Raw genomic sequence first — 16,763 nt, 5'->3', positions numbered from 1 at the left:
GGTACAATCCTTGCCAAATATCTGGACACAATCATAGGCTTTTAGGATTACAAGTAACATAATAAAGGATAATGATCAAAAATTAAGCACCCAATACAGAATGCTTGGGTTAACTGGGCCTGCCATGTGCACTATAAGGCAGCAGTCTGTTAGGTTTAAAGTGAGATTAAGGAGTTGTGTAACCTGCAATTATGCTGTTTTTCATTAAAAAAATAAGATGATTGGGCTCAGTAGGGCCCTTCCTTATATTTACCTCTGTTTAATTGGATTGGGAACTGCTTAAACATCTTTGAGTTGGAGCTTATAAGAAGATGATCCCAGCTGTTTTTCGAAGCTTAAGACAGCAGGCAGACAACATGATCATGTCAAGACTCATACTAAAGCCTTAATCCTACTTTTTCATCAGCTAGCACTACAGCTGAGTCTTTAACCTCCTAAGTACTAAATGTGCTTTGGATCTCTCACAATACATTTTCTGTCAAATGTTATTGTCTAATAATATGAAATTTTGCTTCCTTTCTGAGAAGGACTTTAAAGAATAGTCTCTGTCTATCTGAATTTGGAGAGCTATGGTGTAAGCCTGTATTTTCACTCCTTTTAAAAATACAATTTATAAGCTTGAACCTGTTGAAGTCTGTTGTTCTCTATGGAGGCAAGGAATTGCATTGACCTGTACCTCACCTTTTTATAACGTAAAACGCAGTATATTGGTAACTATTTTTCATTGTACATGTATTACTAGATTGAATATAGTCTTATTTTCAATGGGAAAAAAATGGAAACAGCTTTAGTTTTATTCAGGTCTTTTTCCTAGGAACTGTTAGCATGAACAAAAGAAATTTTCAGATTCCTAGCCTCAAAACTTGCTAACCAGAACGTTATTTAGTTTGATAATCCTGGAGTTGCATAAAGATTAAATGTTCTAATGAGTTTTTCCTGCATCTGTTAGTAGTATCCATGCAATGCAATAATTCTCTTTTGTCTTTTCTTTTTCTTTTCTTTTCTTTTCTTTTCTTTTCTTTTCTTTTCTTTTCTTTTCTTTTCTTTTCTTTTCTTTTCTTTTCTTTTCTTTTCTTTTCTTTTCTTTTCTTTTCTTTTCTTTTCTTTTCTGTCAGGTAGTGCTCCGATTTGTCCTAGTGACACAGGGCTGCCAGCAGGAAAGCAAGCGTAGTTAATGCTCAGCTGCTCAAACCAGTCAAGCAAGCTAGCAAGTCCCAGCTGTGCTACTTGATGTTTTTTGATTGCACCTAGTCCTCAATCTGTGAACTGTTTTCTGGACTTAGATTCATCAAGCTCTGCCGCTTTAAAAACTCATGCAGGCAGGCATCCTAGGATATGCCATTATAAGCTGCTGCCAGGGGATCTTCTAGGAGATAAATGGAATCTGTGTGAAGTAAATTAGTGTGAACCAGTCAATCTGTGTGTCAGCCTTGAGCCACATCCATGGGTAACTAGCTTGCTGACTGAAAAGTCCACTGTCTTTTGCCAATCAGAGGTCTCAGCCACCAGGAAGCAGTCCTATACAACATTAGTTTCTTGGAATAATGCCGTTTGACCAGCTAGTGAAACTCTTCAGTATACAGTACTGTACTGCCTGAGTTTACTTATTGCTTACAATTGAACTGAAAATCTTTTAAAGTCAGATAACATTTTAACAGTAGGGAGCATCACAGAAATGTCTTGGAAATAAGTACTTCCACTTACATACAGCAGCCATTCAGCAGAGTCATGCTGTGCTGCAGTTGGCTTTACCTCCCTATCAGTAATACATCTTTAAGGCCATAATGCAAAAGAATAACAATAATCTGGCCAGAAGAGGTTAATAGAAAGGCTCTGTGTATATTTTTTTCCCATGAATTCAGCTATTTGGACAGCTTTGATCGAGAGAAGGGAAGAGTATGCAAGCTCTAACACTCATATTATGCACAGGAATATGTCAGTGTCATAACTGTGCTGCACACTTCTGTTTCATTTTGGTTTTAAAAGCAAATTGAGGCAATCTACAGCCAGAATCCCTCCACAGAAATGGACTGAAGCAGAATCCTCTGAAAATTCCCTGATCAATGATTTTAGACTTGAATACCAAATCAATCTACTGTCATGAAAATAATAATGTCAATACCATCCAATAATGTGATTTTTAAAATACGAAGTATTTATTTTTTTGTTGTTTTTATAAAAGCTACTGGTACACTGACAGGCAGTCATATTTGCAATATGTATTCTCCCACACCATTGATCTAATGTACAGAAACCAGGGGGGAATTTTGCTATATAGTTTTAGAAAATTGGACAGGTGAGGAGATGCTATATACTTTAATTAAAATAAGAAGCTAATTATCTAGTAACTACCAGAACTGAAATTTGGCCTTCTTTACTAATTCCTGTAAAAATATTTTTTCTATTGCCTCCCAATTACTGGTTGAAAAAAAATAATGAGAGGGATAAATAATGTTCATCAAACTGGATCAAATATTTCAGTCTTACACCATGTTTGGTTAAAATATGCACTACCAGACATTTATGGAAATTGGAAAAAAGAAATTTGAGCTTTCTAGCCAGAGAGGACATCAAGAAGAACAAGCAGTGTATAATGGTAGAAGAATTAATTAAAGACAGTTTGGGGTTACATTTTCCTTTTTTAAATCCTCCTAAGTTTTACAGAAGCATATGCTTCAGAGCTGTGCAGTAAACATTGTGTGGGATTTTATGGGAAAGTGTTTTACTTCTTGCAGCAGAACCCACTGAGACACATTTAACTCTTTAGGTGTTTTATTATATATACTACACAGAATACTTGGACAGTTTCTGGCATAAATCACAACTAAGATCAAGACAACTGCTTTAAAATTGAGTGAATGTTTCGTTGCACTAATGAAACAAAAATGGGATGTCCTTTGAGAGCATAATTTGTTACATGCCATTATACTTTAGTTGAGAAAAGTAGGGAAGTCCGTCTGGGTGAATAAAACTTCAAGTTATATTGGGAAAAGAATCACTGAAAATTTCAGTTTTCATGTCTAGAGTAATGCTGTCCTTATACATATGGGGAGGGAGGAAAATGGAGTTTCAGGAGTTCTTTAATTTAAAATAGATGAAAACTTTAAAAGAAATTTCACACTTACAGAAGGAAAAATGTTCTTCAGTTTCAATTCACTTAATGAGTGGAATGAGCTTCGTTTGCATGTGAATTCAGAGTGCAAGAGCAAGCTCAGCTTCTCCAGGTGCATGGGTTAATATTTCTGCAAACTGAGCTCTGCAATGTAATATTAGGTCCTACTTCAGCATTCAAAGTAATGGATTTAAATTACTGTAGCTTCCAGTTTGACTTGTTCCATACTGGCTTATTTCAAGGACAGTTCCAACTTCCATATGCTGCCGCATTCGCTTTAGAATAATAACATGTTTCTTCAGGTTAATTTCTTAATCTCTCTTTTTAAAATTAAAATGTATTGGAAACTGGGCCAGTGTGATACTTAATCATCAGAAGATAACAACCAGCCATTCTCAATTAAATGACAACTACATACATCAGTGCAGGTTTTTTTAAATGACACTAAAAATTATGAAATGACCAACAACTGATGCCTTCTGTCAGTGAGATGAATTAGTGGTTTATATGGCCTGAGAAATGGTCTGGAAAAAAAATAGGGTTCAATTCAATAAGAACGAGAGCAAGGATCTAGGCTGAGGTAGGATTAATCTTCTGCAAAGAGACAGGATGGGGAAGAAATAGCAAGGTAACAGTTTCTCAGAAAAGAATCTGGATCACAAGCTGAGCATGAGTCAACAGTGTTCATGCTGTGGCAGCAAAGGCAAACACCATACCAGGCTCTGTAAACAGGAGTATCACCTGTAAAACCTGTGAAGTAATCCTTGTGCTGTACTCGGCACTGGTGCCATCAAGGGCAGGCACATCCCCAGCCTCTCTGACTCCCTGCCTGCCGGCGCGCTCCTCGGCGGAGAGTGCTGTCACCCTGATGGCAGGATGGGTGCTCCATACTGGCTGGTGTAACTTCGTTATCTGCTTTTTCTGTTTCTAGATGATTGTGGTGAGTGCTGCTAACATTTCACTTGCTATTTCATGAACGTTTTCTGCATTTCTTATAATACTAGTGAAATAATTGTAGCCTTTTAGGTTGGCAGCAAAATACGTGGGAAAAGCTAAGCAGGATAGTAATCCTCCACCTGGAAAAGAGATGGTTGAAAGAGGATAAAACAAAGGACTGTTAAATCACAAGCGCCATGGAGAGAGTGTGCAGGGCTCCTACACAAGCCTTTTCTCATACAAGAATAAGTTTCACATTAAGCTAATAGGGACATGCGCAAACAAAAGGAGATGCCTACCGATGTGGTAAAACAATGGAGCTTGCCATGTTAAGGCAAGTTAGGGTGTAGAATGTTAAGGATGCAAAAATTCTGTGTCTTTAAGGGCAAACTGGAGAAGTTTGTGGAACAGAAATCTACTGTGAGTTATTAAATATTTAAAAAAAAAAAAAGTTTTTGAATTCCCCAAGTTTCAGATTGGAGTTTAGGAGAAATTTCTGGTGTATTACTGAATGGTTGTTGGACTCTCACTCTAATGATGTTTGGTCTCAGGGAGTACAGCTGTTCTTATGTTTTTTATGATATCTATGAAATGTGCTTTTAAAAATAGTACTCAAAGCATTTATTGCCCAGCTCTCCATCAGGCTTCTTAGGTATAATATGGTAAGTGCCAGTAGATCCCATACATCCCAGAAGTGGCACTGCAGCATGATTGTTTTTACCCATTTACGAAAATTAAAAAACACCACCATTTTGTTTTCTTTTACAGCTTTTTTTTCATGCAATTCTATTTAGATTCAGGTTGCTTTGTGTTCTGTATTGGACCTTAAATAGTTTTATCACCTATAGTCTATCTTGCCTAATATTTTTGATTGAAAAATATTTTTTATTGCCTTATCTGCTTGTTTTGAATGACAAATAAGTTCTTGTTTTCTCTGCAGACAGACTGTCTTTAAGTTACTAATCCACCTTACCACTAACAAAGGCATCTTATCAGAAAATGCTAACTGGTTTATTCACCTGTTTTATGCACACTTCTTTCTCCAGTGTGTCTGCCCTCTGAAAATTGGTATACAGAGCAGGTTATTTAGACTTCAGTGTGTGATATTTCCAGGGTGGAACAAGGCTTTTCAGAGTTTAAACAGAACATGTAGAAACAAATGATAGTGGTGAGTAGTTGCTCTAATTAGTGATTAGTGTATATTCATAAAGAATAACTTATCATTTAACAGTTCATTCACACAAAGACTGTTCTTTCATAAACTGATCACCAATCAGTCTGTGATCTCTTTTCGGAAATCACTTGGTTTTATTTTTGGAATTTGAAATATTTTTAAAATATTTACTTAAATGTTTCATTCAATACTATGATCTTATGACATTCTTTTACTATTCTGAATTCCATACCTATTTTTTAATGTCTTTTTCTGTTTCAATAATGTAAGAGAATGGGTATCAAGTTCAGTAAACAGCTCTTAAGAGCTTATTAAGATATATCAGAAAAAATTACCACAGTTCTCAAGACTGTACAATGAAGATTTATGTCATTTTTATATGCTAAGTTCAAGGTCATTTGCCCCAATGAAATCTGGCCTTTTACGTTACTTCCATGCTAACAAAGGCATTTTCTACTGTCTATGTAATAATTGAAGTTGCATTTCACTGAATAGAAAGAAAATATCATTAAGAGTTATTATATCAGAAACTGTTGTTTCTTAACTTTTTCTCTGACTTGCAGATTTGGGGCTCATTTATACTCCAGACATTTAAATCACTTTGGCTACACAAATTAGCTTTCAAATGGAAGCAAAAGTAATTTTAAGGTCCATTTAAACCCAAAGTAGGACAGAGTATCCTCAGAATGAATAAAGATCAGACTGTGTATGTTTAAATAACTTAAATTCGATCAGCGTCCTAGGTATAAGCAATTCAGAACAATATTTCCTTTATTGACATTTGAACATAAAATCCTATTCCCCTAAGGGAAAACACAGTAAAGTAGGTGTCATTGTTAAAGTTGTTTGGGTTTTTTCATGATTACATAATGCCATTTTTCACTTTCACTCTTTATTTGGGCCAGGCTGTTCTTTCCTTATTTTTAACTTTCCAATTCCCTTTGTTCTTTTATGATATTTTTAAGGAACCTTCCTCTTCAAATTGAGCATATAACATGTGATGGTTTAAAAAAGAAAGATCTGAAGGTCCCTTTCTTGCTCACTGCATACACTTATGTAACTTCATAAACTAGGGTATTGTGACGTTTATTTGCCTGAGTTTTGTCTAGGGAGGTATGTGTACTTCTGAGTAAGCGCCAAGGCTCAGATACACATCACTCACTCGCACCAGTGACCTGAACCTCACCTGTCCCAACCTGTCTCCTGGTTTTCTGACATACACGCTTTCCTCCCTTCACTTTTTCCTGCTGAACCTCATGCTCCGACAGCTATTCTTACACAAGTTGACTAGAGGTCTGCTTCACTGCTCCTGTGAAAACCCTTTCCATCCATGCCTTCCACTCCTTTAATCTGTTCCTAATGACTCCTTGCCACCAACTATTCGCGCGAGCGTTTCATCATTGGTTTTTGTCATTTGTCAGCCATATCAGCTCTGCCTGTGATCCTTTTTTTCTCATTTTTGTATTTCTTGGCTTTCAATGTCTCCATCTTCTCCCAAATCTCCCCAAATATCTGTAATCTCTACTCAAGCATATCAACTGGAGATCCTCCTGCTTTATCCAAGGATCTTGCTGGCCTGTCTTGGTTTCTTTCCTGTTCACTTCACACCTTCCTTCTGATGTATCTCACCAGTGTATGGACCTGCTTCTAGCTGTCTTTTATTCATTATGTTCTGAGTTACTTCTCAGCCGAATCTGGTACCTTCCCTAAAAATACTGCTCAGCTCTGCTTTGTTGTAAAATCAAGCAGGTTAGTTGGAATTATATGACTTATGCTGACATGGTCTGGGACAGAGGGAGAGCTCTTGAACAGGTTTGTCCTAGTCCCATTCAAGAGCAACTACAGCCCAAACGTTCAGCAAGGGTAGTACCTGTCACGTCCTGACCGGGACTAATGCTTGGTGCTGTGAAAGCATCTCCCCTCCTTGGTTCACTATGAGAGTTCTTTACTGGGTGAAAACATACCATTCATTTTGAAAGGCTGATGGTGAATTTTTGGTCACTGCTATGTTTTTCAGAGAGGACAGGTCTTGTGATTTTTCTCTTTCTCTGCAGAGGCATAGCCATACTTTTTGTTTTCTCCCTTTTATCACTGTATACTCTGTTGGAAATTTTCCTATTGCTCTACTTCAGAGTAGTTCTGACTTTTAAATTCATGCAGCTGTAATGACTCAATCTATCACTTGGCACAGTGGAGCTGACTGTTTAATGGGAGGAACTGTCTTAGAAAGAATGTTCTAATCTATTTAGCACAAACCAATTTTTTTTAAAATACAATATGCACATTTGTATTTTCCATTTTTTCTTTGTTGAAGTGGGAATCCTGACCCTCAGTCAGTGTATTTGAAAATTATTTAAATGTTGTAAAAATCAAAGAAGAGCACAGATATCTTTGAAGACATTTCTTCTTGCACATATAGCGTTTTCATGTGTGAACAAGAACATTTGTTATTTATTGTAAGTTGTTCTTCAGTGTCAACTCACCTCATGCAGATTCCATGAGGTGGAATCTCTGCTCTTCCATGGCAGAGACAAGAACTAAAACTCCTCTTCATGTGGATAAGTTGACCACTGAGAAAAGCCTCTGGCTTTTTGTAAGCTTAGACATTTAACCAGTGTTCCTGCTCTACCTGGGCAGGGTTTTATGTACTGGTTAGTTGCCATCCAAGGCAGATTTTTTAAGCAAAATTTACTGGCTTTTTTTTTTTTTTCAGGAGAAATGCACAGTGTCACTCATAGATTTTATTATTTATTATGATTTAATATTGCATTTTCAAGGAACTAATTCTACAATTGTAATGAAGCTCTGATTGCTTCAAATGGAGTCTGCATAGGTGCAGAAGTCAAGAATGATGGAACCTTTTGGTGACCTGGGATCAATAGCTGCAAACCAATGGAAAACATAGAGCACTGAAGAGGAATATGTCTCTTTTGAGCTCTTCCTGTCTGAATAATGCCCTGAAGCCTTGTTGATTCACTCATAATTTTGGAAAAATTAAATGGGTGTTTGAATTAAGTAATCCTTCAGCAAATATTCATTTGGTTAAAAAAACCCCAAACCGTCGAAAGTTATAAGGGAAGAAATTTCTTGTTTTGAAAACAGGACAAAACTACACTGAGATTGTGTATAGCCATTGGTATCTCCACCCACATGGAAGTTTGGAACCTCACTTAGTTTTCTAGATATTAGAACTCGATCTGGTTTTTACTGCACTTTGGAATTATCACTAATTTTATGACACATTCTAGCTTGTTATATATACTACGTATTTTCATCTTAAAATGAACACCATTTCTCTCCCTGGTGAATGACTCTAGTAATTACAAAACCACCTAATTGATCTTTTATATTGTTTACTGGCTTCATTGGTGAAACAGACAAAAGCTTTTTATGGCTTCTAAATTATTTTAGGATTCTATAAGAAAAAACTGGTTTTTTACTTCAAAGGGATCACATTTAAGCTGCTGCCTCAAAGTTCTCTCTGAATGAATTCTTGTCTATAGATTTTTCAACTGTGCTATGGTTGCATATAAGTACTTAGAGTTTCTGTTTTATTTCAGTCTATTATTTGTGTTTACAAATTATGTCTTCATCATTGAAAGCTCTGCAGAAAATCAGGAAGTGTTTGTTTCTGAATATGTTACATTTCTCTCTCCCCCTGTTTTTATTCTTCATTGCTCCAGTCAGTGTGCTGAAGCATGACAAGAGCTCAAACTCAGCAAACTTCCAAGATGTGGAGGATATGCCTGACAGATGTGTCTTGGAAGAGTCTGAGAGTCCAGGTGAGAGGCATTTAAAGACAGTCACCAAGTATCAAGTGATAAATCAGACACAGCTTTTGGGTCTGTTAAAAAAGCACATTGTAACGCTGTTTCCTTTTTAGCAGCTGCAGTGTCAAATTAATGGTCACCTCCAGGGGTCACAGTGTGGAGCTGTTATCCTTTCCTCTTTCATCAAGAATTCAGGTCTTAGAAAGGATAAAGGCTTTGTGACCAAAAAGAAAGCTGACACTACTAGTTCATTATAATTAGTTTTGGACTACACTGCTTACTTAATATATGTACAACATCTGACCCTTTGAAGGTAGCATGAGATTATGAAAAATTAGAAGGACTGTATATACTGCAGTTGAAAGTAGCAGTGAACATTCAAACATTGTATCTCTGGAGGAAAGCAAATTGGTGGCGTTAAATAGCTTGATTCTTTTCTTTAAATCAGCTCACAATCATTATTTCATTTTAATGGCTCTTAACATTGATTCAGCTAAATACAGGAACATCCATAAAGTGCATCCTTTTTGGTGACTAAAAGATTTATCTTCATGTAGTTTCATTATCTTTCTCGTTATGGAACATCTACAAAATTTATTAAATGAATCCCAAAGGGAAACAATTAAATATAAAGTGTATCAAGTCACAGCTGATTAAAAACATTCTGTGTGACTAAATACTAAGATCTTTTAAGCAAACTGTGAGCTTGACCCACATACACCATATACGTAACCTGCACGTAGTCCTCATTAGTGAAAGAGTTAAACATCTTTCTTCACTTGATATTTTCCTTCCCTGCTTTATCTGGTTTCTGTGTACCCTCTTGCATCTTTGTGTGCTGATCCGTGTATCATATTTTTGATTCATTGTCTCTGCGGCCTGTCAGCTTAGTTAAGAGATTTCCAAATCTTGCAGCTTGTGCTGACAGGGGGCAGCTGCCAACAGTCCCCTGATCCTTCCCCAAGGAACACTGCTGAGATTTAATTTTCAGTCAAAGGGTGCAGTCTGAAATCCATGTCAGGTCCCCTAAGTCATCTCAGAACCCAGATAGGACCCATGTCTGGGGGATTATATTTCAGCACACTCCACTCCTCCAAGATTCCTTGGGAGTTCAACTGCTGTCATATACCTGATTTGAACTACATTCCCTTTTCATCTTTTCCACAGAAATGAACACCAGTATATGTTAGAATAATTGAAACCAATGAATTGTAAATCCATATTCATTTTAAAGCCACATAGGCTTGGACTCAATGCTGTACAGCAGAAACCAGCATGAGATTTAGAAAGAAATAGATAATCTACTTGGGAAGGAGCCAAATTTAATTCCTTACCGCACCTACAATCTGTGGTGCACGGCACCTCCTTAGAAACTGTCTGTAGTCCCTTCAGCAATGATTATGGGCAAAAATATGGATTGTCCAAGTTCTGATCTGTTCTGAAGTGAGAAAGAATTAAAACAAGGTGGCACTAAAGTGTTCAGGTGAGAACTGATGTACCTTAAAGATAACATTAATTTTAACCTTAAATTAATTCTGTGTGGCAAACTACACACTTGGATAGGAACTTGAATATCCGATTCTGCACTCTGCATATCTATATGAAGTAATGGAAAGAATAAAAGCCTGTCAGGAGGTCAATATTGACTGGTAAAAATACATGTTGATAAAGCATCTAAACTTAAAAACTGAGTTCCATTCAGTCCATCTGACATCATTAAACTAGTAATAAACAATGAATTACTCTGGCTTTTGTTTCTGTCCGTTCCTGCATTTTAAGACATCTTGTCTTATAGGTCTGAAAACCTCAGGAGATTTCACTACTGGTCTCACTGCTTTCCACTGAGAATTTGTGGCTTGGTTGTCATGGAGACATCGTATTTCTCCAAGAATTGCTCATATTGATCCGTGGACAGGCGTAAATGGCCAGGCGAATGTGAGGAGTAAAGGGGGTTGGGCAGTACTATAAAATGACCAGAGGTTATGGGTCGGAAATAAGCTCATAGCAAACACTTAGGTAAAGAGAAAGAAACAGTTTCATTTTGTTTCAGGATTTCGTTTTTGCACTTTATGCCATTGTCTTCTTTCACTATAGACTGAAAGAAACTTGTTAGTCACTTGTCATGTCAGATCTTTGGTGCTTGTCCTGACACAGCTGTCAGCCTTCCAGCTCTGTGCAGTTCAGGGACACAACAAAGAGCTAGGAACATGAATTATTTATTGCTCCTTGTGCAGATGAAATTCTGTGATAAGAAATTAAGACACTTCTGCCAGAAGTGCTTGTTTGAAAGGAAAGATTTGGTAACACAATACATTTACTTAAAACTTACCACTTACTTTTAGTAGCAAACATTGAAACAATAATATGACATTCAGTTGGCTATGATTTTCTCTGGTATTTCTCAGGTGCTTTAACTTTGAATAGTATCTTGGAATTTGACAGTGCCTGGGAGGTCAGCATTTGGTTTGGTGAAACCTGTGACTTTAGAATCTCTCTCACACATATTCAAAGTCTGGGCAAACTTAAAAACTTCATTTACAAGTTTTTATTAAAAAGTCTATATATATGTTTTGCAGAGTCTCTTGTGCTTCACTTACAATATGTTGTATGTGCAAAAGTGATGTTAAGAAATACATTGATTTTATTATCTCTTCTGGTGAGGAAAAGGTGAAAATATGACAATATACCTGCAAGAAATTCCAACCATTCCTAGAAAAGGTTCTTTATTATGACTTCTACAAGAATCAGGAAGGCTATAGACCAGCCGTTAACAGACATATCTGTGCATTGTGTTTTTTAATGGTGAAAGGTGCAGTCTCTAACCTTGACATTAGACGGAGTTATTTTCAAAGTGATCTTAGTTTTCTAAAATCACTTAAAGCTTACTCTTTATTTTACTTTCACATTTTCTATATGTCTGCACATGTTCTCACTGCTCTGGATGTGGGCCTCCAGCAATTGTAGAAAAAGGCATATACTCAGATGAATAGCAGGAATCTATTTGACTACCCAAGACACCAATCTGAGATTTACCTGTGATTTCTTGTGTTCAATGTGTGATCTGAACTACTCTCAGATAGGTAATGAAACCCCTCAACCTGCACTTTTCTCTTGGATAATTCACAGTAAACACTTTTCACATGTGATGGACACAGGTAAATATCAGACTGCAGTTTCTTGTCTAAGTGAAATGGATTTTAGTTGCTCCCTTCATGTGCCTACAAACTGCCATTATCTGTGATAGTCGCTCATGTCTATTTTAGCCCACACACAGAGGAGATGCTGGGCTTCTCTCCCAGATGCCTAATAGTAGGTTTATCACTGCCATTTTCCCCACATGGACTACTTCTGTTTGACATGCAAAGCCTTGGCTTTTCAAGGCTGCTGTGGCCTTGAACATAATAATCAGATAAGAACTACAACAGCTTTTTGTAGAACTTGACTTGTAATGATATCAACCACACGTTAAGAATTCCCTATCCCTTAGAGTGCTTCTTTAATATAAATATTCCCAGCAGTGTTTTCCATTTTATCAGACAAATTTTCCACATTTAGGGAAACTGAGAAAGGTTGAAACTGAGTGAAAATGGATGTATAAGTTAGACTTCTAGGTCTGAGCTATTCACCCAAGTTCTCTTGTACAAACAATGGTGGAAATTTCACACCTCCAGCGGGCAGATCATCTTGTCCAAAGGGAGTTGCTTGAGATGGGTTTTAAGGGGATTGAAAATCCTCTGAATTTTGTCATTAAATGTCTAAGAGCATTGTAACAGGACTTGGCACAACTTGAGGTTCTTAGCTTTCATATGTGGTGCAATCCCACTAAGGAGGGTTCTGCAAGCACAGCTCTTAGGAGAAAAAGGAATAGATTTGAGCTGGAGTCACAACAAACATTGTAGGCACAGATACCCCTCTTATTTCCCCCAACAGAGATATTGCAGTAGAGTAGGCAATAGACTTTTACTTCACTTGGTAATAGAAGGAAATTGAGCGTCCCTAATGGAAGCTTCACTTGGAAGCTGTAGACAGAAATTAGAGTGTTTCCTCTCTTTTGGATGAAACCCATGTAAATTGTAAGAACCCTATATACTTATAGCCTTCAGTAGCCAGACAGTCTCTGCCTGAGTCAGCTGGTCCCTTCTGCACCTCATGATCTCTTCCCCGCACTTCATTTCGAAAACATTGCCCATATGAAATTTTTCCCTCTTCATTTTTTGACTTTTCAGGATGGAATGTAATTCTGGGTGTAAAACAGATAATAGTGAAAATCCAAGCAGTTTTCACAGTCTTGTCCTAGACATACCTTGGCATAGAGATGGGAAAGATCTCTGACTGTCCCTGAAATACAGTCTGAGAGACAGAACTGTAGCAAATAGAAATGAGAATGTACCAAGAACAACAGATTCTTATTAGCAACAGTGTGCTTGAAAATACAGCACTAAAATTGTGACTCTCTTGTTATAAGGCAAGTTACAATTACTCTATCGAATAGTCACTTACGAGCTCCAAGTTCCATCCACTGGACAGTATGTTATTTAAACCAGCACTGCGTCACCTATATGGCTGTTGATCAGTACACAGCCAGAATGTAAAAGGAAATATTCTCTAAATTTCCAGGTATGAAGCATCCTAGAAAAGCATGGTTTTCTTTTTCTGTATTTGCACATGAAGCTAAAACCTGATGATTGAGAGTGCTTTTCTGTGGAATTCTGATAAGCCATGACAGAATTAAAATATAATGCCTTATTAATATAACTTTCTATTACCTCTGTTTACAGCTATTGTAGGATTATTTCTGCTGAAAGAAAATATATATAATTGAAAATTATATTTGCAGAGGAAACATAAACAGTCTACTAATTTAAAACAGAAATTACATTTCTGCTGACCCACTGGAATGTTTTTCTTTAAAACAAAAAAGGAAGAAGAAGGAGAAGGCTGTTCAGGAGAAAAGTTTTGAGGAATGCCATACATTGTCTTGAGCTGTTTTGGGTTCCATGTTGCCTCTTGTAGTATAGCAGTTATAATGTAAACAGTCTTCTGGAGGTAGATCTGTGATGTTTTTTGACACTAGCATGTTGCTGATGAAACTTTTCATTCCATTACAAAATTACAGAGTTTATTACTCCATAAAAAGATTGTAAAATAACTTATTTTTTAAAAACAAAATCTTGCCTATTACCTCAAACTGTAAAATCATTAAGCCAGATGAATACATTTCTTTTCCAGATGACATGAAGCCACATCCCTGGATATCTAAGGTGTGCTCCTGTAAGGTGTGCTAGAAAACCCTGCTAAGCCGAAAGAATTAGAAGATGCACAAGAACAGCCAAGAAATAGGATGTATGTGGTGTGAACATGAAATGTCTTGTTGTATTTATTATTGTATACATTTAACAATTTATTTTCATAAGAAATACCTTCCATAAGATCAGCTTCTATTTGCTGATTTATTGGCTTCAATTCACACTTCCATCGTTAATATATTTACATTTATTCAATTAAATTTAGACAGTTCTAACATAGAAAATATCAACTCTTTATTTATAGATGTTTTTTGCTAGTTTTTGTAGTGATCCCAAATCTTACAACTTTGACCATCATCAATTTTAATACTCTTTTACACACACCAAATTTAAATTTTTTTCTTTCCTTGCTTCTGACTTTTATTACCAATAAGATTTTAACATTGAGCAAAACCAAATGCATTTGAAATAATTAGAAAATTTGCTTGCATTTAAAGGAAGAATGCACATTTTTAATTAAGCATGGAATATTTAGAAACAACTAAAATACAAAGAATGTTCTGTGCACAGGAAAGCATTGGAAATTGACTATAAATCTGGTCATGTCTAGGATGCAAGCTTCCCTTTTCTTTAAATACTGCCATCACCATCATCTGTAGAAATGTAGTACCAATATGAAGTTGGAGAAGCCCATTGGAGTCCTCTTCTGAAATTATATACTTCATTGAATTTCTGTTTGTGCTGGGAAAAAGCTGGGAAAAGCAGCTATACATTTTTGTCTTTTAAAAAAAAAATCATTATGTTTGGAGAATATTTGCAGCTTCTTAGACTCATTTATCACTTAATGTTCTGGGGAATTTATGCTGGTTTGACAAATAATGACCACTCAGAGCAGTAAGCTCACTTTCTGTATTACCAGTAGTCCATGTGCTAATGAAGTCAAAGGGACTTGAGGATGTGCTTTTCTGGATCTGTATCTTACGGTGGAAATCCTGGTCTGATGTTATCCTTCCTAATTGTTATGTTAGTCATAAGCTGCCTTAATTAGGAGAGTGAAGATTTCTTCAGTGTGGAAAGATTCTCTGGCAATGAATCTCTTTCTTACTTGTGGGGAAATGTCTTGGCTGCAGAAGTGACAAAAACAGGTTTCTGTTGCCATACTATGGCTTGAATTTGGTTAAACATGAAACAGACGTGAAACCTTCTTTCTTCTGCTTTTTTATATCCCATGCGTCCATATCTCTAAGTGCAGTATATGGCAGCAAGGTCTTCAGAAACATTGAATGGAAGGGCCTTCTAAGAAGTAGTATTTCAGTTTTTATTTTACTAAAGAATATGTCATTAAAATAGGCTGCAATCCAGAGAAGATAAAGATACTTAATGTCATTTTTCTCTAATTGTAAATACCATGCAGAGAAATTACATCTTTTATCAGAGAAGTCACTAGTTTTTACAAATTTTGGTATTTTTCAGAAACAACTTTCCTTATTCTTAGAAGGCATTTTCCTATGTAAAACATATCTTTTGTTTATATAAGCTTGTATTTGATTACACTGACTAAACAATCTGAATGTTGAGTGTTATGGCTTCATTATTTCCCTTATTGTGCTGGATGTCTGGAATAATTTCGTAGACTTATTTATACTTGTACAACACAACTGAGAGCAGAACGTGTCTTCAGCTGACATATATCCTCTTCTTAACTTTTATGGTGAAATCAGAGTTGCAAACATCAAGAAGGTAAAAATAGAATTGCAAATATAACTACAGGAACTTAGTAACACTAAAGGAACCTTGCAGACAGTAAAACAAATGCCAAATAAAGGAGGGACCTTGCTATCTCCTTTGCCACACATCCTTGTCAACAGTCACCTCTAGTTTGCTGCAGTAGTCTTCCACTGGCATTGAAAAGTCCATTTCCCTTCACAACAAACCTTACTGCTTTGCATCAGCATCTGCTCACTTGGGCCAGCTCTGTTCTTAGTGCCAGGATAACAAATCTCCTTAAAGCTATTTCTACAAGATATTTTAAAAACTGACGTGTTCAAAGAGGCCTCATAGATTAAGGAATTGGCATTGTCCGTAACACCCAGTACTGCTGTAGTAGCAGTTAAGTTGTGCAACACAGTGTTTGATTGCTTGTCTTTAATTCTGCAAAGCAGTCCACATCAGCAGACTGCCAATACAGACAGCCCTTTGGAATGGTTTGTGCAGTGATGATTGGTGTTTGACACATGCTTATGCGTGCTTTGTGCTAATTACAATTCCAGTATCAGTAAGGTAAGGCAGGAACTTTTTTTATTAGGTACATTTATTTCCCAGTAAAGCAAATATATTTCCCATGTGGTCTGGATGTCTTTTGAATGACCACCTTTACAGTATATGCTCAAGATGAACTCTTGCTTAGAACAATCTTTTTGCATCAAAGTGACAACTTTAGAGCTTTATACAAAAATACATATTAACCTCCTGCAATTGTTTCTTCTAAGCCATAACTGAAGAAATGTTTCTATACTAATGCAGGC

General features: G+C 36.5%; 1 protein-coding gene across 1 annotated transcript in view; it reads left to right on the top strand.

The window, feature by feature from the left end:
- The window catches only part of WDR72 (WD repeat domain 72), a 128,522-nt gene extending 112,718 nt beyond the window's left edge, over nt 1-15,804 (top strand). Inside the window, exons 19-20 of the mRNA XM_075044021.1 lie at nt 8,906-9,004; nt 14,222-15,804. Of these exons, the coding sequence (XP_074900122.1) occupies nt 8,906-9,004; nt 14,222-14,277 (155 nt within the window). The 3' untranslated portion in view covers nt 14,278-15,804. The remainder of the gene's footprint in view (nt 1-8,905; nt 9,005-14,221) is intronic.
- The last annotated feature ends 959 nt before the right edge of the window (nt 15,805-16,763 follow it).

Source organism: Buteo buteo, chromosome 13, assembly GCF_964188355.1.
Source record: "Buteo buteo chromosome 13, bButBut1.hap1.1, whole genome shotgun sequence".
In the NCBI taxonomy this organism is placed as follows: Eukaryota; Metazoa; Chordata; class Aves; order Accipitriformes; family Accipitridae; genus Buteo; species Buteo buteo.
Note: the sequence above shows the minus strand (reverse complement) of the source record. Positions and strands in the feature narration are given on the sequence as shown.